Raw genomic sequence first — 23317 nt, forward strand, 5'->3', positions numbered from 1 at the left:
AAAGTTGTCACTGAAATTATATATTGCTCAAACATGCCATGGTTATATGTGGAATTACACCCCAAAATACATTTTGCTGCTTCTCCTGAGTACGGGGATACCACATGCGTGGGACTTTTTGGGAGCCTAGCCACGTACGGGGGCCCCGAAAACCAATCATCGCCTTCAGGCTTTTTAAGGGCGTAAATTCTAGATTTCACTCCTCACTACCTATCACAGTTTCGGAGGCCATATGCCCAGATAGCACAACCCCCCCCCCCCCTCCAAATGACCCCATTTTGGAATGTAGACACCCAAAGCTATTTGCTGAGAGGTATAGTGAGTATTTTGCAGATCTCGCTTTTTGTCAGAAAGTTTTGAAAATTGAAAAAAGAAGAAAAAAAAAATCCTTTTCTTTCTTCATTTTCCAAACAAGTGAGAGCTGCAAAATACTCACCATGCCTCTTAGCCAATACCTTGGGGTGTCTACTTTCCAAAATGGGGTAATTTGGGGGGTTTTGTGCTATCTTGGCATTTCATGGCCTCCAAAACTGTGATAGGTAGTGAAGAGTGAAATCAAAAATTTACGCCATTAGAAAGCCTAAGGGCTTGGTTTTCGGGGTCCCGTACGTGGCTAGACTGCCAAGAAGTCCCACACATGTGGTATCCCCATACTCACGAAAAGCAGCAGAATGTATTTTTGGGGTGTAATTTCACATATGCCCATGGCATGTTTGAGCAATATATCATTTAGTGACAACTTTATGAAAAAATAAATAAATTATTGTGATTTTCCCGAAACTTGTGGCAAAATATAAAATATTCCATGGACTCAACATGCCTATCAGCAAATAGCTTGGGGTGTCTACTTTCCAAAAAAGGGTCATTTGGGGGGGGTTTGACCTGTCCTGGTATTTTATGCACAACATTAGAAGCTTATGCCACACATCCCCCACTCTTCTAAACACTTGAAGACAAAGCCCTTTCTGACACTTTTTGTTTACATGGAAAAATATTTTTTTGCTAGAAAATTACTCTGAACCTTCAAACATTATATATATTTTAAAGCAAATGCCCTACAGATTAAAATGGTGGGTGTTGCAATTTTTTTTTTCACACAGTATTTGCGCAGCGATTTTTCAAAAACAAAAAAAACCCTTTTTTGAATTTTAATGCACTAAAACACACTATATTGCCCAAATGTTTGATAAAATATAGAAGATGATCTTATGCAGAGTACATAGATACCAAACACAACATGCTTTAAAATTGCGTACAAGCGTGCAGCGGCGACAAACTACATACAATTTAAAAAGCCTTTACAGGTTACCACTTTAGATTTACAGAGGAAGTCTATTGCTAAAATACTGCCCCCAATCTGATGTCTGCGGTGATACCTCACATGCATGGTGCAATTGCTGTTTACATATGACACGAGACCAACGCTTGCGTTCGCCTTTGCGCGCGAGCATGGGGGGGACAGGGGTGCTTTTTTCTATTATTATTATTATTATTTAATTTGTTTTTTTTATTTTATTTTTACACTGTTCCTTTCTTCTTCTTTTTTTTTTTTTATAATTTTTATTGTTATCACAGAATGTAAATATCCCCTTTGATAGCAATAGGTAGTTACATGGTGGTTACATGGTTAGTAAGGTTGAATAAAGACACCAGTCCATCCAGTTCAACCTGAGTGAGTGTGGGTGTGTGTTGTCCCTATTCCTGTATCTCATTAATATGCTCATCTATTATGTTATTATTTTTTTTATTCAAGGTACCCATATAGCGCCATCAATTTTACGCAGTGCTCCACACATACATTGCACACTCACATCGGTCCCTTCCCTCAAGGAGCCCACAATCCAAGGTCCCCAACTTACATTCATATACTAGGGCCAATTTTGGACAGAAGCCAATTAACCTACCAGCATGTCTTTGAAGTGTGGGAAGAAACCGGAGTACCCGGAGGAAACCCATGCAGGCACAGGGAGAACATGCAAAGTCCAGGCAGGTAGTGTCGTGGTTGGGAGACGAACCAGCAACCCTTTTTACTGCTAGGTGAGAGTGCTATCCACTACACCACTGTGCCGCCAGGTAGTGACAGGTACGCTTTTTTTTTTTTTTTTAAATTGGGTCTTTTAGACTCTAGATCTCTCCTCTTCCCTCAAAGCATCTGACCACATCAAGATCGGTGTGATAAGATGCTTTCCCAATTTCCCAATGGTGCTGTTTATATCCGGCGAAACCAAAGTCATGAAATGCTCACAGCTTCCGGTTTCTTATGCCATAGAGATGATTGGTGCCATTCTGATCTTAGATCAGCTCTATGGTCAGCTGGCGGAGCCACCAGCTGCATTATCAGGTTACCCAATGGGACAGGAGAGCCAGTGAAAACCAAGGAAGATGACGGGGGGGGGCGGGGGGATGTTCCCTCCCACTGCTTGTAAAAGCAGTCTAGTGGCTAATTGGGTCAAGGGTCAACTGGGGATTATCGGCGATGAATTGACCAGCATACAAATTGCTTTGGTCTACAATAGATCTATAGAAATCTTCCGTGAAAAACAGCGAATAAAAATCAAGAGACGTAAAATCAACTGTTTCCACCTGAATTCCGAGTTGGCCAGTGAATGGGGAAGTATGGGTGGTGCAGAAGTGGTGGGCTCCCAATTAGGATTGGCAAATGAAGCAGGAAGGGCACTATGGGCTCGACGGGCTTGTGTTTGTCTTCTTGGTGGCTGCGGGGCACTACTTGTGCTAGCCACCACACCAGCTTGAACTGCACTTATGGGACTCCCCACGTCACCACGTGATACTGCAGTGCTGGTTTGACTACGACCAGTGTGTACTAGGCTGCTGGTGCTTGCCAGTTCACCAGAAGGATGAGCGGCACTAGTACTGGCTCTCTGCTCCATACGAGAGCCCTGCGGTTCTTGCACCTCAACAACAGCAGAAGAACGGGGTCGGGTACGCCTGACCTTAGCAGGGACCACTACTCCATCGTCAGAACTATCTGTCAGGGTGCCGCTGCTGGCTCGTATTCTGTGCCTCAATCTGACAGATAAGTGACTTCCTCTTCACTCTCATCTGTCATGCTCAGAAACGTGTAGGCCTCTTCACTAGTGTACCTTCGATTGGGCATTGTGGCATCTAAATTTACTGGTACAACTAGTGAAACTCACAGGAAAAATGAGCACCTGATTGTCAGCGACTGCTTTAATCGCTACCAAAAAAACTGTTATGCCCGTACACACGGTCGGATTTTCCGATGGAAAATGTGTGATAGGACCTTGTTGTAGGAAATTACGACCGTGTGTGGGCTCCATCACACATTTTCCATCGGGTTTTCCGATACACAAAGTTTGAGAGCAGGATATAAAATTTTCCGACAACAAAATCCGTCGTCAGAATTTCCGATCGTGTGTACACAAATCCGACGCACAAGGTGCCATGCATGCTCAGAATAAATAAAGAGATGAAAGCTATTGGCTACTGCCCCGTTTATAGTCCCGACGTACGTGTTTTACGACACCGCGTTCAGAATGATCAGATTTTCCGACAACTTTGTGTGACCGTGTGTATGCAAGACAAGTTTGAGCCAACATCCGTTGGAAAAAACCCTAGGATTTTGTTGTCGGAATGTCCGATCAATGTCCGACCGTGTGTACGGGGCATTAGGGTTCGCAGGGATCAGGCCTGTCTCTGCGAACGCGGCAGTTAGGTGTTTTGTGTTTTGTAAGTGACAGTAATCGATTGATACTGCACTTGGGTGGGCTGGACTGGGTGGAGGGGCTAATCCGCTAATGCTGCGTTTTTGGGAACCCTAAACTACTGGGGACACTAGTATAGATCTGATCAGATCAAAGATAGTGATTTGTTCAGACAATATACTAGTAAGGGAGGTGTATGGTGCATGCATATATATGGCGGGTGCCCTGACGCTATAAAAAAAACAACTAACTAACCAGCGTCACCCTTGACACTAATACGGTAATCACTGGTGACAGGAGGTAAAAGGGTTAACTAGGGGGCAATCAGGGGGTTAAAACCTTTATTAGGTAATCTATGGGGGTACCTGACGCTATAAAACCTGACGGTGAAACGGTTCAACTAACTGGCTAACTAGCGTCACCCGTGAAACTAATAGGGCGATCAGAAAAAACAGTGACAGGGAGTGAAGGGGTTAACGGGGGGGGGGGGGGGAGGGGCGATCGGGGGGTGACAAGTGTGCCTACGTGTACTGTGTCAGTGTAGTGTTGGTGCAACTCACTGTAAGACGTCCTCTCTCCTCTCTCTGGAACGGAAAAGAATTCCAGAGAGGGAGATAACATCACTTCCCCTGCCTGTGTTTACACTTACAGGCAGGGAAAGCATTTTCATTCGCCAGAATCGATCAGCAGGTCCAGGCCAGAAATCATTGGCCTGGACCTGAAGACTGATCGGTTCTGCAACTAATCCGATGGCCGCAGGCGACGTACAGGTACGTGATTTTGCGCACCCGGGCCACTTTGCCGACGTATATCGGTGTGAGCCGGTCGGCAAGTGTTTAAAAAAGGCTTTTCCACAAAGAATAGTTAAAATGTCGCTGAAGGCAAAACTTTTTTTTTTCATTTACACTGAGCAAAATTATAAACACAACACTTTTGTGTTTGCCCCTATTAATCATGAGATGAACTTAAAGTTCTACGACTTTTTCTATGTACATGCAGTCCCCGAGTTACTCACACAATAAGGACTGTAGGTTTGTTCGTAAGTAGAATTTGTTCATAAGTTGGAACACTGCATTTGTAAGTGCAACTTCCACCTGTGCATGGATGTGGGATGTTCCGGGTGCTTGTTATGTTATCTGGGGCTCTTCTGGCCATGCAGTAGATGTAGTACTGCAGTGTGGGATGTGTCCGGAGGTGCTCGGAGGTATCTGGGACCAGTGTGGAGCACAAGTGGCCAGCATTTGAGGCTGTTCGTAAGTAGGAGTCGTTCGTAACTCGGGTCTTCATAACCTGGGGATTGCCTGTACTCAAAAGGCCTATTTCTCTCAAATATTGTTCACAAATCTGTCTGAGCCTTGGTTCACCTGACTGTGGGAATGAAATTGTGCGAGTTCAAACTGGCACGATTTAATTCCTGCATGCCAGTCCCGACTTCGGGGGCGATTTCAGAGACATTTGTGTGGGTTTCTGCACAGATGTCAATGGAAATCACACCCCGAAATCACCAAAAGTAGTACAGAAACTACTTTTGTAAATCAGTGCGGCGCCGCAAATGCGGCGTCGCACCGGTTCGGATGCTGCCATTGCAGCCGATTTGACATGCCATGCCATGTCAAATCGCATGTCAAATAGCATCAATGTGAACCAGGGCTTGATCTGTATTAGTGAGCACTTCTCCTTTGCCGAGATAATCCATCCACCTCACAGGTGAGGCATATCCAGATGCTGATTAGACAGCATGATTATAGCACAGGTGTGCCACAATAAAAGGCCACTCTAAAATGTGCAGTTTTATCACACAGCACAATGCCACAGATGTCGCAAGTTTTGAGGGAGTGTGCAATTGGCATGCTGACTGCAGGAATGTCCACCAGAGCTGTTGCCCTTGAATTGAATGTTCATTTCTCTACCATAAGCCGTCTTCAAAGGCGTTTCAGAGAATTTGGCAGTACATCCAGCCGGCCTCACAACCGCAGACCACGTGTAACCACACCCAGGACCTCCACATCCAGCATCTTCACCTCCAAGATCGGCTGTGACCAGCCACTCGGACAGCTGCAGCAACAATCGGTTTGCATAGCCAAAGAATTTCTGCACAAACTGTCAGAAACCGTCTCAGGGAAGCTCATCTGCATGCTTGTCGTCCTCATCGGGGTCTCGACCTGACTGCAGTTTGTCGTCGTAACCGACTTGAGTGAGCAAATGCTCACATTCCATGGGGTCTGGCACTTTGGAGAAGTGTTCTCTTCACGGATGAAACCCGGTTTTCACTGTACAGGGCAGATGGCAGACAGCGTGTATGGCGTTGTGGGGGTGAGTGGTTAGCTGATGTCAACATTGTGGATTGAGTGGCCCATGGTGGTGGTGGGGTTATGGTATGGGCAGGCATATGCTATGGACAAAGAACACAGGTGCATTTTATTGATGGCATTTTGAATGCACAGAGATACCGTGACGAGATCCTGAGGCCCATTGTTGCGCCATTCATCCACAACCATCACCTCATGTTGCAGCATGATAATGCACGGCCCCATGTTGCAAAGATCCGTACACAATTCCTGGAAGCTGAAAACAACCCAGTTCTTGCATGGCCAGCATACCGGACATGTGACCCATTGAGCATGTTTGGGATGCTCTGGATCGGCGTATATGACAGCGTGTTCCAGTTCCTGCTAATATCCAGCAACTTCGCACAGCCATTGAAGAGGAATGGACCAACATTCCACAGGCCACAATCAACAACCTGATCAACTCTATGCGAAGGAGATGTGCTGCACTGTGTGAGGCAAATGGTGGTCACACCAGATACTGACTGTTTTTCAGATCCCCTGGACATATTGGGGTATACAGTAAAACTACACATTTTAGAGCGGCCTTTTATTGTGGCCAGCCTGAGACACACCTGTGCAATAATCATACTGTCTAATCAGCATCTTGATATGCCACACCTGTGAGGTGGATGGATTATCTTGGCAAAGGAGAAGTGCTCACTAACACAGATTTAGACAGATTTGTGAACAATATTTGAGAGAAATAGGCCTTTTGTGTACATAGAAAAAGTCGTAGATCTTTAAGTTCAGCTCATGATAAATAGGGGCAAACACAAAAGTGTTGCGTTTATAATTTTGCGCAGTGTAGTTTTGGATAGAGTGGAGAGAGATTACAATTCTTGTCAGGTTGTATAGCTGTCTGTGTCTCTGTTATGGAGATCACTCCTCCTATTTGCCCTGTTTACCGTTATCATCAGAAGCATAGCTCCCAACTGTCCAGATTTTAAGGAACTGTTCCTGATTTGGAACAATGTCCCTCTCTCCCTCTTTCCTCCTCATTTGTCCCTCATTTTGACTTGATCTATATAGTCGTATACAAAATGCACTTTTTACCTTTCAAAAAGTGTTTCCTGGTGCTAAACCTTTCATCCAACTTCTAAATTGCTACATTTGAGGAGCCATGCTTTGCTAAATTCTGTATGTAACGCAGGGGTTTACTAAAGTCATTTACTGGGTGGGGTGTTATTCCTTAAGTAAGGGAATGGCTCCCTCTAGTGGCTGCTACAACTTTGGCATGAACTTTTCTCTACTTAGCAACAAACAATGATGCATTGTGGGATTAGTATTTTAATGAGGAATAGGGATGAGCCGAACACCCCCCTGTTCGGTTCGCACCAGAACATGCGAACAGGAAAAAAGTTCGCTCGAACACGCGAACACCGTTAAAGTCTATGGGACACGAACATGAATAATCAAAAGTGCTAATTTTAAAGGCTTATATGCAAGTTATTGTCATAAAAAGTGTTTGGGGACCTGGGTCCTGCCCCAGGGGACATGGATCAATGCAAAAAAAGTTTTAAAAACGGCCGTTTTTTCAGGAGCAGTGATTTTAATAATGCTTAAAGTCAAACAATAAAAGTGTAATATCCCTTTAAATTTCGTACCTGGGGGGTGTCTATAGTATGCCTGTAAAGGGGCGCATGTTTCCTGTGTTTAGAACAGTCTGACAGCAAAATGACATTTGGAAGGAAAAAACACATTTAAAACTACCCGCGGCTATTGCATTGCCGACAATACACATAGAAGTTCATTGATAAAAACGGCATGGGAATTCCCCCCAGGGGAACCCCGAACCAAAATTAAAAAAAAAAAAAATGACGTGGGGGGGTCCCCCTAAATTCCATACCAGGCCCTTCAGGTCTGGTATGGATTTTAAGGGGAACCCCGCACCAAAAAAAAAAAAAAAACGGCGTGGGGTCCCCCCAAAAATCCATACCAGACCCTTATCCGAGCACGCAACCTGGCAGGCCGCAGGAAAAGAGGGGGGGACGAGAGTGCGGCCCCCCCCCTCCTGAACCGTACCAGGCCACATGCCCTCAACATTGGGAGGGTGCTTTGGGGTAGCCCCCCAAAACACCTTGTCCCCATGTTGATGAGGACAAGGGCCTCATCCCCACAACCGTGGCCGGTGGTTGTGGGGGTCTGCGGGCGGGGGGCTTATCGGAATCTGGAAGCCCCCTTTAACAAGGGGACCCCCAGATCCCGGCCCCCCCCTGTGTGAAATGGTAAGGGGGTACTTACCCCTGCCATTTCACTAAAAAACTGTCAAAATAGTTAAAAATGACAAGAGACAGTTTTTGACAATTCCTTTATTTAAATGCTTCTTCTATCTTCCTTCATCTTCTTCTTCTTCTGGTTCTTCTGACTCTTCTGGTTCTTCCTCCGGCGTTCTCGTCCAGCATCTTCTCCGCGGCGTCTTCTATCTTCTTCTCCTCGGGCCGCTCCGCACCCATGGCATGAGGGGAGGCTCCCGCTCTTCTCTTCATCTTCTTCTTCATCCTCTTCTCTTCTTCATCTTCTTCATCTTCATCTTCTCTTCTTTTCTTCTGCGGGCCGCTCCGCATCCATGCATGGAGGGAGGCTCCCGCTGTGTGACGGCGTCTCCTCGTCTGACGGTTCTTAAATAACGGGGGGCGGGGCCACCCGGTGACCCCGCCCCCCTCTGACGCACGGTGACTTGACGGGACTTTCCTGTGACGTCACGGGGAATGCCACAGGGAAGTCCCGTCATGTCCCGTGCGTCAGAGGGGGGCGGGGTCACCGGGTGGCCCCGCCCCCCGTTATTTAAGAACCGTCAGACGAGGAGACGCCGTCACACAGCGGGAGCCTCCCTCCATGCATGGATGGGGAGCGGCCCGCAGAAGAAAAGAAGAGAAGATGAAGATGAAGAAGATGAAGAAGAGAAGAGGATGAAGAGAAGAGGATGAAGAAGAAGATGAAGAGAAGAGCGGGAGCCTCCCCTCATGCCATGGGTGCGGAGCGGCCCGAGGAGAAGAAGATAGAAGACGCCGCGGAGAAGATGCTGGACGAGAACGCCGGAGGAAGAACCAGAAGAGCCAGAAGAACCAGAAGAAGATGAAGGAAGATAGAAGAAGCATTTAAATAAAGGGATTGTCAAAAACTGTCTCTTGTCATTTTTAACTATTTTGACAGTTTTTTAGTGAAATGGTAGGGGTAAGTACCCCCTTACCATTTCACACAGGGGGGGGGCCGGGATCTGGGGGTCCCCTTGTTAAAGGGGGCTTCCAGATTCCGATAAGCCCCCCGCCCGCAGACCCCCACAACCACCGGCCACGGTTGTGGGGATGAGGCCCTTGTCCTCATCAACATGGGGACAAGGTGTTTTGGGGGGCTACCCCAAAGCACCCTCCCAATGTTGAGGGCATGTGGCCTGGTACGGTTCAGGAGGGGGGGGGGCCGCACTCTCGTCCCCCCCTCTTTTCCTGCGGCCTGCCAGGTTGCGTGCTCGGATAAGGGTCTGGTATGGATTTTTGGGGGAACCCCACGCCGTTTTTTTTTTTTTTTTTGGCGCGGGGTTCCCCTTAAAATCCATACCAGACCTGAAGGGTCTGGTATGGAATTTAGGGGGAACCCCACGTCATTTTTTTTTTTTAATTTTGGCCGGGGTTCCCCTTAATATCCATACCAGACCTGAAGGGCCTGGTATGGAATTTAGGGGGACCCCCCCACGTCATTTTTTTTTTTTTTAATTTTGGTTCGGGGTTTCCCTGGGGGGAATTCCCATGCCGTTTTTATCAATGAACTTCTATGTGTATTGTCGGCAATGCAATAGCCGCGGGTAGTTTTAAATGTGTTTTTTCCTTCCAAATGTCATTTTGCTGTCAGACTGTTCTAAACACGGGAAACATGCGCCCCTTTACAGGCATACTATAGACACCCCCCAGGTACGAAATTTAAAGGGATATTACACTTTTATTGTTTGACTTTAAGCGTTATTAAAATCAATGCTCCTGAAAAAACGTCCGTTTTTTTGCATTGATACATGTCCGCTGGGGCAGGACCCGGGTCCCCAAACACTTTTTATGACAATAACTTGCATATAAGCCTTTAAAATTAGCACTTTTGATTTCTCCCATAGACTTTTAAAGGGTGTTCCGCGGCATTCGAATTTGCCGCGAACACCCCAAATTGTTCGGTGTTCGGCGAACTTGCGAACAGCTAATGTTCGAGTCGAACATGAGTTCGACTCGAACTCGAAGCTCATCCCTAATGAGGAAGTGACTCATATGTTTAAATCAGTCAAGGAACTACCTACCCACAATGCCCAACTCACCTACCCACAAGGCAAAGCGACAGAACAGCCTGCTGGGTAAGGAAATAAAAGGGACAGGCGTGGCACGTTTTTTCTCTCTCTTGGGGGGACGCCATTAAAGACCTGCCTGCATGGAGCTGTGGGTGCGAGATCGGGGGACTGCGGCCGGGGTAGCTCGGAGCGGAATCGTGTGGCCTCTGAGGAGTTCCGGAACACAGTGGGCTGGATCAGCGTGTGGACGGATCGGAGGACCCAGGATAACCCGAAAATGTTTCCTGCATCACAGCCATCAGCCATCAGAAGGAGCGGTGTGGTGTGACAGCCCCAGCTTGGAGCGGGACTGAGATATCAGAAGCGGAGCAGTACAAGCATCTGGGCCTTGTGTGGTGAGTGGGGACTTGCCCAGATCGATGTAATACTTTGCTGCTGTGTAAATAGGTCACAGACAGCTGGTGAGACCTGTAGTCCCACAGAAGCGATATCACTTATTCATAGACAGTGTACAGTGAAACCTCAGAGTTCGTCTTCCCTGTACTACAAAGTTAATGTTGAGTTGCATCCTTCCATAAGGAAGAAGTTCTACAGGTGCTTTATATAACTAAGCACACAGTTACCTACACATCACCTTTACTATAATTTGCTACTTACTTGTTCCCTGGATTACAAATACTGCCGTCTAATTAGCTAGCTGAAGAGGAAGAAGACAAGAGACTATACTAATCATTTAAAGCATTCTTACCTTCTTATACACTCTGAGAACTGCATTGCAACCTAGGGGGAGCCCTTGAGTATATGACATAAATATATGTATTGTATCACACTGTTGCATTGTGTTTGATATTGAACTGTTAATTTAAGGTGTATATGCTCTGAGGTTGGAGTGGAAAGGTGCCCAATGTAAGTGCTTTATCATGTTGGGCATTAGTCTCACTTCTTTCCTGTCTGCGTATACTCCTCAGGTGATCATGGATTCCTCAATTTGCTATACATGTTGATTGTTATCATTTTAATTCGTTATATCTGAGTTTTCACTGAGTCCATTGTGTTAGAAATATATAATACAGTAATTTATTCAGTAGCTTTGAGTATGACTTTTATTGGTAGCATTGCACTACAACATGGAACCCGAGGTGTCAGGGGTAAGAGAGGATCTGAGGAGTCGGGGTAGCCAGTGGGGTATAGAGTCAATCAGCAGCCCTTACGGGGATACCGCTACATTTGTAAATTTTCAAAAGCTAGTATAAGGAATAGTAGTGGTAAAAAAAAGGCATTTGGGGTTTAATTAATCTTTTTTTTGTATAATCCACCTTTAAGGGGGCGTGGCAGGGGGTGTGCCATATGCCTAGATACATTTGCTAATAGGCGTTCCTAGTTCCCATCTAAAAAAGTTGGGAGGTATGTCATAAGTGAAAGTAAAAGAAAATCCCAAATTTTGACATCGGACACACCTAGAAGCGGGTTCAATGCTAAAGCCAGTGTAGTGCTTAAAGACAGTGGAGAACAGCAGTAACTTCCTTTTTTTTATCAATTTCCCGCATATACTTGAATATAAGCCGAGTTTTTCAGCACATTTTTTTTTGCTGAAAATGCCCTCCTCGGCTCGAGTCTTTGTCATCTACAGCCTCGTGCGCCTGATCTCCCGGAGCTGTGACATGCAGTCAGTCTAGTGGATGGCCGTGCAGTGTACCAAAGCCCCGCCTCCTCCTCATCCTCGCCCGTGATAGGTGGAACACTGACTCACTGCTGGGAAACCGAGTCAGTGTTCCGCCACGAACGAGGATGAGGCGGCGCTTTGGTACACTGCATGGCCGCCGACTAGACTAACTGCATGTCACAGCGCCGGGAGATTGTAAGGCTGCAGATGGACACAGCGCCGGAGATCAGGTAGGGAGATTGGGCACAGTGAGGCATGGGCACAGTGAGGCATGGGCACAGTGAGGCATGGGCACAGTGAGGCATGGACACAGTGAGGCATGGGCACAGTGAGGCATGGGCACAGTGACAATGAGGCATGGGCACAGTGAGGCATGGACACAATGAGGCATACACATGGCCGTTTTTAAGACAGGGCAATAGGGGCAGCTGCCCTGGGCCCTGTCATTGTTGTGGGGCCCTAAGCAGCTGCCTCATACCTGCCAACTATCCTGGGTTAAATTCCCTCCTCCCTTGAGGTTTTAGTCCTGTGCTGTGTCCCAATATCTGAGTGTGAAGTGCTGCTACTAATGCTGTCCAGCTCTGCCCTATTGTTGTGTACAGATGATTCACCTGCAGACCCTGTGTTTACATGTAAATTACCGGCATTCATATGTAAATAGAGGCGGCATTCATATGTGAATAGCGGCGGCCGGCGGCATTAATATGTATATCATGCCCCCCTGAGGTCATATCCACAGTAATCTCTAGCAACCAATCAACAAGCAAAAATCATGCGTTGTGATCTCTAGCAACTAATCAGTGAGCCGTAATGTGTGCTGTAACCTCTAGCAACCAGTCAGTGAGCGGTAATGATATACTGTAACCTCTGGCAACCAATCGCAATCGCTGCCTGATCTGATTCAGTAAACTGATTTTGAGTCTAGCTGCTATTTATTGTATGTCTCAGAGCAGGCGAAGAGCGAAACTGCATGGAGGGGGGCCCCCCCAAGAAAAGTTTTGCCCAGGGTCCAATCAATATTAAAGACGGCCCTGCATGGACACCCTAGGCTTATACTCGAGTCAATACGTTTTCCCAGTTTTTCGTGGATAAAATTAGTTGCCTCGGCTTATATTCAGGTCGGCTTATACTTGAGTATATACGGTACCTTTTAAACCAAGGGCAGAGTCACTTAAACAACAATTCAACACTAATACAACACTGACATTGATTACTTACCCTGCCTGGCCAAAATAGTCTTTGCATAATCAGGGTGGGTGACTACCAGCCATGCTTGGAAATTGCTGACCCACAGTGGGAATCCATGCGGATACGTCTGAGCCCAATGCAGAGCAAAGTCCAAGTCCTTTCCGACTTTAAGGAACTGCAAATGAAGCAAACCAAATTTACACAGGGTACTTGCAGTAGGCAATCTCAACCTTTTACATTACATATTTTCCTGTTTTCCAAGTATTTACATGGGTTTTGAAGGCAGGGGTGGCACTGAGACACACAGGGGGCATGGTGGGTACTAGAGTCAGCTGTTGTAAGAAGATGGCAAAAGCTAAAGTGTGGTGGAAGTGTGGCTGGTGTGCATTTCTCTACTCACATAGGGGTTGATTTACTAAAGGCAAATAGAAAGTGCAGCTGCTCCACGACTTAGTACTATAAATGAAGAAGTTTCACTTTAAAAAGAATGCCCAATCACGAGCAAGAAAAATTAAAAAAACAACAGTTTTGCTTGCACATGATTGGATGATGGAAGTCAGCAGAGCTTCTGCTCATTTACTAAGCTCTGGAGAAAATGCTCTTGCAGAGTGCAACTGCACTTTGAAAAGTGCACAGTCTATTTGCCTTTAGTAAATCAACCCCATTCTCTCCTCCGGGTAATGCTAAAGAGACTTGCCGTCTATATGCAGGGTGTCGCTTGCCTGGCATTTTCCGCCATTTAGAGGACATCTTGTATTGAATATAAGGCTGATGACATCATGAGGCTGATAACATCATGAGGCTGGTGACATCATGGGACCTCGTCCAATCAGATAAAACAATGGGGTTTATTTACTAAGGGCAAACAGACTGTGCACTTTCTATGCATTAGGGTGAAAAACCTTCTGTGCTGCGCTGCCCCCAGACCCCTCCCCCTTTTTTCTTACCTGAACCCGATCGTTCCAGCGACGTGCATGAGTGCAGCAGCTCCAGCCGTTGTCTCAGGTCCTCATTGGATAGACTGATAGCAGCAGGGGCCATTGGCTCCTGCTCCTGTCAATCAAATCCAGTAAAACGAGAGACGGGGGCAGGGCCGAGTTCTGCTGTCTGTGTCAATGGATGCAGCAGTGGTACTCGTGAGCGCACACACACGGGTGCCCCCCATGGAAAACGGCTCTCTGTGGGGGCACCCGGTGAAGAGGAGGAGCCCAGGGACATGCAGTCAGAGAGCCATGAACATAAAAAAAAAAAATAGACTTTGAGGGTCGTAGCTTGGCGACAGGGAGTAGGTAGCTGAAGTATTACCCCACCACTGGTCAAAATTTGGGGCTCCTATCGTGTATGGTTCCGGAGATACGGGGCTCCTTGTGCAGCCTGTCAGAAGCTACATACAGAACAGACAGTTTAAATACAAGCTGGCAGACTCTTTACATTAGACTGAAAGGATGAGCTCACAGTGCCTCTCCTCACTTCTTTTCAGAGGCACTGAGCTCAATGGATAGCTTGGAGTCTTGTACCAATGGTAAAGTACCATTAGCCCAAGCTGTCCAATAAAAATGCTGCAGTGGAGGCACGCCTCTCACTGCAGTATCATAGAAGGGGGTGTGTCTAAAAGACACATGCTCCCTTCCAGCCCAGTCCTCTTAACTACAAGGAAAAAGCATGTGATTATGGATATAAGATTAACCCATAATCCCATGTTTTTCTCACACAGTTAAGAGGGAGAATGAAAATCTGCTGCTGCTAAAAAGGTACAAGCTAAATCATATATTATTATGCTATATGTTATAAGCATAAGCACAGGAGACCTGGCTCTATTTCAGGAGCGCTCGTCCCCTCCTTCCCCTCGGTGGCAGCAAGGCTGCAGATGAACACTGATCAAGCTGCAGCGAAGAGCAATGCTGCAGGCGGGCACTAATCAGGCTGCAGTGAGGAGCAAGGCTGCATATGGGCACTGATTAGACTGCAGATGGACACTAATAAGGTTGCAGATGGGCTCTGATTAGACTGCAGATGGGCACTGATCAGGCTGCATTGATGCTCACTGACCATTATTTTGCTTCAAAGTGGTTTATTTTGAAAAAAAGTTTTTTCTCCTGAAACTTTACTCCTAAACTGGGGTACGCCGGCGCGTATTATACACCGATAAATACGGTACTTTTTTTGTTCGAAAATTACTCAGAACCCCCAAACTATATATATATATATATATATATGCACAGCCTTAAAATTTTCCACTCGCCTAGTCGCATTTTGCGAGTGGAAAATGAGGGCTGGCGAGGAGCTGGGCTGCCTGGGAGTGGGGGCGCGAGCACCGCCGGCGGGCGGGGTTGACTGGGAGCCGTTCTCCCGGTGGAAGAGTGCATGGAGTTAGAGGAGAGCCGCGGGATCACTGAGCGGTAAAACACGCTGTAACAGCTTACATTGAAACTGTCTCTGCTCTGCTCACTCTCACACATCCCCGCCTCCTCCTAACCTCCACCTGTAATAGACAGAACGCGGGTCCAATGCTGGGATGCATTCTGTCTATTACAGGCGCGGGGTTAGGAGGAGGCGGGGCTGTGTGAGAGTGAGCAGAGCGGAGACAGATTCAATGTAAGCTGTTACGTGTTTTACCGCTTGGTGATCCCGCGGCTCTCCTCTAACTCCAGTCACGATCCAGCCACCCCTCTTACTTCCTCCATCCTGGCAAGGCTGCAATGGGGGCAATGTAAGGCTGCAATGGGGGCAATGTAAGGCTGCAATGGGGGCAATGTAAGGCTGCAATGGGGGCAATGTAAGGCTGCAATGAAAAGCTGCAATGAGGGCACTGTAAGGCTGCAATGTGGGGCACTGTAAGGCTGCAATGGGGGCACAGTGAGTCTGCAATTTGGGGTATGGTGAGGCTACAATGTGGGGCACGGTGAGGCTGCAATGTCGGGCACGGTGAGGCTGCAATGTGGGGCACAGTGAAGCTACAATGTGGGGCACGGTGAGGCTGCAAGGTGGGGCGCGGCGAGGCTGTAATGTTGGGCACGGTGAGGCTGCAATGATGGGCACAGGTCACGCCGCATTGATGGGCACAGGTGAGGCTGTGCTGAGGGGAACTGATAAAGTTGTTGTTAAAATTTATTTCTGTAACTTAATTATGCATAAAACATTTAAGTGTCATTTCATGAGATAATTTATGATGGCGTGATTAGGGGCGGGGCAGGGTTGGGTGGGGCAACTGGTGGCGAGTAACCCTTGAGACCTGGCTAGTAGCTCAGGACTTGACATTTTGAGCCCTGTGTATATATATATATATATATATATATATATATATATATATATATATATCTATATATATTGTTTTAGCAGACACCCTAGGGAATAAAATGGTGACCATTGCAACTTTTTATGTGTATTTGTGCAGCAATTTTTCAAACACTTTTTTTTGGAAAGAAACTGTTTCATGAATAAAAAAAAACATTGAAGTTAGCCCGATTTTATGTATACTATGTAAGATGATGTTAGTAAATAGATACCTAACATGTCAAGCTTTAAATTTGCGCACACTTGTGGAATGGCGCCAAACTTCAGTACTTAAAAATCTCCATAGGCGACTTTTTAAAATTTTTTACAGGTTGCATGTTTAGAGTTACAGAGGAGGTCTAGTACTAGAATTATTGCTCTTGCTCTAATGATCGCGGTGTATGTAACCTGTGTGTATCTGGCTCTGATACTAGCCAGCGCTTCACCAGCTACTGACCTCACCGCGTGTCCCTGGAGGAGCCAGGAGCGCCACCAGGGGACCCCAGAAAAGGAGGATCGGGGCTGCTTTGTGCAAAAAACCCTTGCACAGAGCAGGTAAGTATGACATGTTTATTATTTAAAAAAAAACAAAAAACTAACCTTTACATTCACTTTAAGGAAAACAAAACAAGCAGATTCCTCATCTACACAGATGAGGTGGATGACACTGTATTTTGTCAGCGGGACTCAGCTGCAACTTGTCTGTTTTTCCAGCTTGTCTGTTCGACAGAAGTCCATCTAAAGATGGACTTCTGTCAGTCGGGGATGATCACACACAGATAGAAATTCAATCCTTCCTTGCTATTCCGACCGAACTTCAATCCGTCTATGGTTAGCTTAAATGCCTGCATGCTTAGTGGTCCACCGGATGTGAGATGTGAAGAAATAGATGTAAATACTAAGGTAATATTTTAAAGTTTGGATAAAAGAGTTAGTACAATATAAAGACTTTTGCTAGTTCAATTCTACGTTCATTTATACAAATCTATGAATCAGACCTGAAGAGAAGACAGTTGGGTATACTGGAAAGACAGGAGTATTTTCTTTCAAATGTTGTGCAATTCCAAATGCAATAATACACTTATCAGATCTGAGAGGGATTAAAGTACACCTTACCTCCCGTGCATTTCCATAGAGCCAGTGACACGGAGGACCCGGAAAAGGTTGGAATGCAGTGACCAGCTCCCTCCATCCCATATAAATCCTAGTGATTCTATACAGCACATAGAGTCCAAACAGCCAGGCTGCCCATTGATACAGATTTGTGACACTCAGTGACAAGAGAGAGGAAAGCAGAGTAGACAAAGCCATGCTCAGGATAGTAAACAGACTGATCTTACTGCTTACTGGGCATGTGTAATGAGGAACGCAGCTGCTGCCAAGGGTAGCATAGCCTCAGCCTATCATTGTGAGCCGAAGGCTGGCCATGAATGAGAGGGGCTGGGAAACAATCTGAGCCTTACATTCTGATGAAAGAATAGCTGCAGGGTAAATAAAGAGAACTGAAATGAATCATTTCTGATCACCGCCAGGGATTAGCAAAACCTCTCATGTACAATACGTGTTATTTCATGGGAAATTCACTTATTCTAAAATAATATCTACATATACAGGGTGCTTAAAAGTAGGTAAACACTACTTCCACATTATAGTACATTATACATGTAGCGCTACTCCCGTAGGAGCCACAGGAATTTTTTGCCCAGGTCTTCCCAAACTTCAGCCCCTCAGCCAGGCACACAGTGTTTTCTACAGCCAGGTGCACACAACACTTCCGCTCCTTTCTTCAATGACCAGTCTAGGGGATGTTGTTTTTGTTTTTGGATAATTTGGATAGAGATGAGGGTCGTGGTGGGATCCCAGATAGCAAGCAATTGTGCCTGCAAGTTTGAAAATGACTTGCTATTGTTGTAATATGTTGGCCGATTTATGTATAATGTTGTATTGGAGTGCCATGTTGACCAGAAATTCAGATGAATTGTCCAAGTCAACTGAATTTTGACATATCAAGGGGACAGCTGAAGACTCTTTGATGTGTTGATCTTATGCAAGTCTACCTAGGTGTGTGAGGTGAGGTATGTTCTGTAAACCTAATTGAACATTTCAAACGGTACATTGTTTAAAGGACCATAGAAGAGGTATTTATTGATGGTGATTAGACTTGAGGGGGTAACAATAAGATCAAAGAGTATTTTGGGTTGACCTAGCAGAACCTACCTCCTAGTGGACTAGTATTTCAGAGAGGACATTCAAGCTGGCATTTAGTTTTTTGGTATAGTTTTGTCTGTGTATGACTGTAAAGACACAGACCTAGGAAAATGGGACTCTGAATTATATCTACTCTGTCAGATTTTTATGTCATCTGTGGACTTTGGACTTTGTTCTGTGTTGGAAGTCAATAAAGTGCATCTCTCTGGAAGAATTGGGTTGCTGCCGAAGAGTACTTACTAATTAATTATCATACCCACGATACTACTATACTACACATATTATTATATCACTGCAGCTATCCCATCCCAGAGCCTCCAATTACCTAAAAGAATGTAAAATTTAAATTTACCCTTCAGCCTAAAATATTGTGACCAGCAATATCTCTGATATTCATTACTTTTTGGTGATTCCTTATTTTTAATTTTCCTTCCCAATATTATTTCAATACTCATAGTTTATACTGTAAGAAGCATCGTTAAAGTGGTGACCGTCCAGTCCTACAGCTTGAACCCAACCGGGGTAGGCTGGACTAGGCCATCAAGGTTTATATCAGTACTATACTTTATGCCTTCTCAGTTTTTGTATTACAAATGTTGTATAATATATGCAGCAACTTCAATTGATTTGTATTTGTTTGATAAAATAAATAAAAATTATTGATAAAAAAAAAAAAAAGAAAGAAAATGACTTCCTAAACTATTGCTAGACTTGCCAGGCTTCATGAGTTTGTTGCAGAATTTCAGCAAGACTACATTGCTTGACTCCAGATCAACTTTCTTTGAAAACATTTTGCAAGTCTGTAGCAAGTTTTGGTTCAGTTATGTTGTGCAATAGTCCTCCCACCACAGGGGGTCACTGTGGATGAATATTCATGCTGTAGATTTGCAGAGCTCTTGCTGTAGACTCACCTCTGCAACTTTCCTCTTGCTAGAGACTTGCCACGCAAATTTGCTACAAATTGGAAAAGTGTCAACTAGAACCTGTGCTTCAAGTGCTCTGCAAGTGTACAACTTGCCAGTGAAAATGTGCAGCAAGTTAACACGACTTACAATTCAACACTGCCACAAATTTGTTCAAAGTTATCCTTGCTATCTGGGAGGTTGTTCTAAACATCTTGGAGAACTAACCACAGATCTTCTGTAGATGTAGGCTGTCTCTTCATGTAATCCCAGACAGACTCTATGATTTTGAGATCAGGGCTCTTTGGGTGCCAAACCATCACCTCCAGGACTCCTTGTTCTTCTTTACGCTGAAGATAGTTCTTAATGACATTGGCTGTATGTTTGGGGTTGTTGTCCTGGTGCAGAACAAATTTGGGGCCAATCACACATCTCCCAGATGTTATGACATGATAGATAAGTATCTACATGGATTTCTCAGCATTGAGGGCTCCACTGATCCTGACCAAATCTCAAACTCCATTTGCAAAAATGCAGCAAAAAACATCCAAGGAACCTTCACTGTGACCTGCAGACTCTAATGTAGGGGTACCCCCCTAGGGGCTGCTGAGTGATGTGGCCCTCCTCTCACCCTGCCCAGTCCGGCATTCACTTTCAGACACTCCAGACAATGAAAATGTTTTTGTGTTTTATTGAGGGATTAAACTTGGATGGGGTAAGGGATTCATGGGATGCCCATAAAAGATTCTTACATGGCTTGGGACAAATTAGATACTCTCCTCTTGCACAATGCTTGCTGCAGACTATCTTTCCTTCATCCTCCTGCACAATTGTTCAGGTGCAGCTAGCACATGGTTAGGCCTAGCACTGGTTTTAGGCAGGCCTTAGCAAAGTGCCTTATTACAGGCAGGAACCGCGGGCCCCTATGGTGTAGCAAAAGGAAGCTCTGGTGCTAGCTGCCCTCTTTGGTGGACTACTGATCGCAGTCAGTCCTCTTCAGACACTGACAGCCCTCCTGGCTGCAGCTGCCTGCTTCCTCTGCCCATAACACCACAGTCCTTACTGGCTCTACATCTATCTCAGATTGCATCCTCCCAATCCACTTGGGCATGCCTATCCAGTGTTCCCAGCTGTGTGTCACTCACCAACACCTGGTGGCTCCCTCCTGGAGACTAGGGATGAGCCCGCGGTTCGAGTTGAACGTAAGTTTGACTCGAACATCGGATGTTTGTCCGTTCGCCGAATTCTGAACATTATGGGGCTTTACCGGGAAATTTGAGCACCCGCGGAACGCCCCATAATGCACTGCGAGATCGCAGTGCATTGATGTCTGATGATTGGACAAAGCATGCACCTAACCTTAATGCTTTGGCCAATCGCAGCGCGCTCTGTTGTGAGAGCCATGATTGGCCAAAGGCAGGGTTCCTTTGGCCAATCATGGCTCAGGGGGCTAAGTCCACGTCCCACACTATGTAAGGCTGCTTACAGAGCTGCCGTATATAGTGTATTGAATAAGAGCAGCAAAATGACATTTCTAAAGGAAAAAATGTCATTTAAAACTGCTCGCGGCTGTAATGTATTGCGGGATACCGGCAATGTAGATAAAAATCAATGAAAAAAATGTGTGGACATGCTGAGACTTATTATTTCACAATAGTTGATGCAAACAGTTAATCTTTGCTCAAGGAACTTTATGCCAGCAGCACATGGAAACTACCTAGATGCATATTATAGATTACAGTACATGCTGGATGGGTGGAGTGCCTTGATGCCTGCTATGACAAAAAGGACTGGGTATTTTAAATGGGACTCTGAAGGCTTCTGATCATTGTATTATGTGCAAGTACTCTGTGTGTCATTTGTTCTGGAAACCAGTAAATACTGCTCTCTGGATGAACCAAGTTGCTGTGGGAAAATTCGGTTGGATTGGAGAAGTTTTCCGTTGAATTGGTGTACTCCTGTTTCCACAGTAACACTAATAATTATATCAATTATTAGTCATCGTCCATATATTTACAAATTATTGAACAGGTGTCTTTTTATTAAAAGTCAGCAGCTACAGTATCTCACAAAATTGAGTACACCCCTTACATTTTTGTAAATATTTTATTCTATCTTTTCATGTGACAACACTGAAGAAATTACACTTTGCTACAATGTAAAGTAGTGAGTGTACAGCTTGTATAACAGTATAAATTTGCTATCCCCTCAAAATAACTCAACACACAGCCATTAATGTCTAAACCGCTGGCAACAAAAGTGAGTACACCCCTAAGTGAAAATGTCCAAATTGGGCCCAAAGTGTGAATGTGTTGCGTGGCCACCATTATTTTCCAGCACTGTCTTAACCCTCTTGGGCATGGAGTTCACCAGAGCTTCACAGGTTGCCACTGGAGTCCTCTTCCACTCCTCCATGAGGACATCACGGAGCTGGTGGATGTTAGAGACCTTGCGCCCCTCCACCTTTTGTTTGAGAATGCCCCACAGATGCTCAATAGGGTTTAGGTCTGGAGACATGCTTGGCCAGTCCATCACCTTTACCCTCAGCTTCTTTAGCAAGGCAGTGGTCATCTTGGAGGTGTGTTTGGGGTCGCTATCATGTTGGAATACTGAAGGGAGTGGATCATGCTCTGCTTCAGTATGTCATACTACATGTTAGCATTCATGGTTCCCTCAATGAACTGTAGCTCCCCAGTGCAGCCCCAGGCCATGACACTCCCACCACCATGCTTGACTGTAGGCAAGATACACTTGTCTTTGTACTCCTCACCTGGTTTCCGCCACACACACTTGACACCATCTGAACCAATTAAGTTTATCTTGGTCTCATCAGACCACAGGACGCGGTTCCAGTAATCCATGTCCTTAGTTTGCTTGTCTTCAGCAAACTGTTTGCGTGCTTTCTTGTGCATCATTCTTAGAAGAGGCTTCCTTCTGGGACGACAGCCATGCAGACTAATTTGATGCAGTGTGCGGTGTATGGTCTGAGCACTGACAGGCTGACCCCCCACCCCTTCAACCTCTGCAGCAATGCTGGCAGCACTCATATGTCTATTTTCCAAAAACAACCTTTGGATATGACGCTGAGCACGTGCACTCAACTTCTTTGGTCGACCATGGTGAGGTCTGTTCTGAGTGGAACCTGTCCTCTTAAACCGCTATATGGTCTTGGCCACCATGCTGTAGCCCAGTTTAAGGGTCTTGGCAATCTTCTTATAGCCTAGACCATCTTTATGTAGAGCAACAAGTTTTTTTTCAGATCCTCAAAGAGTTCTTTGCCATGAGGTGCCATGTTGAACTTTCAATGACCAGTATACGAGAGTGAGAGCGATAACACCAAATTTAACACACCTGCTCCCCATTCACACCTGAGACATTGTAACACTAATGAGTCACATGACACCGGGGAGGGAAAATGGCTAATTAGGCCCAATTTGGACATTTTCACTTAGGGGTGTACTCACTTTTGTTGCCAGCAGTTTAGACATTAATGGCTGTGTGTTGAGTTATTTTGAGGGGACAGCAAATTTACACTGTTATACAAGCTGTACACTCACTACTTTACATTGTAGCAAATTGTCATTTCTTCAGTGTTGTCACATGAAAAGATAAAATAAAATATTTACAAAAATGTAAGGGGTGTACTCACTTTTGTGAGATACTGTACAGTATTTGCAAATACCCTGAAGATCCTCTTTAACTTAACCCAAAACATCCATTAACTACTTCAATACTGGGCACTTTCACCCCCTTCCTGCCCAGGCCATTTTTCAGCTTTCAGCGCTATCACACTTTGAATGACA

The 23317-nt window shown here is 45.5% G+C and overlaps 1 protein-coding gene across 1 annotated transcript in view; it reads right to left on the minus strand.

Moving 5' to 3' along the window:
• The window catches only part of LOC141103700 (cytochrome P450 4B1-like), a 62079-nt gene extending 44304 nt beyond the window's left edge, over positions 1-17775 (minus strand). The window contains exons 1-2 of the mRNA XM_073593592.1: positions 17521-17775; positions 13162-13306 (exon numbers count right to left, since the gene is read on the minus strand). Of these exons, the coding sequence (XP_073449693.1) occupies positions 13162-13306; positions 17521-17715 (340 nt within the window). The 5' untranslated portion in view covers positions 17716-17775. The remainder of the gene's footprint in view (positions 1-13161; positions 13307-17520) is intronic.
• Positions 17776-23317: the final 5542 nt, after the last annotated feature.

The sequence above is a fragment of the Aquarana catesbeiana genome, linkage group LG07 (genome assembly GCF_042186555.1).
Source record: "Aquarana catesbeiana isolate 2022-GZ linkage group LG07, ASM4218655v1, whole genome shotgun sequence".
In the NCBI taxonomy this organism is placed as follows: domain Eukaryota; kingdom Metazoa; phylum Chordata; class Amphibia; order Anura; family Ranidae; genus Aquarana; species Aquarana catesbeiana.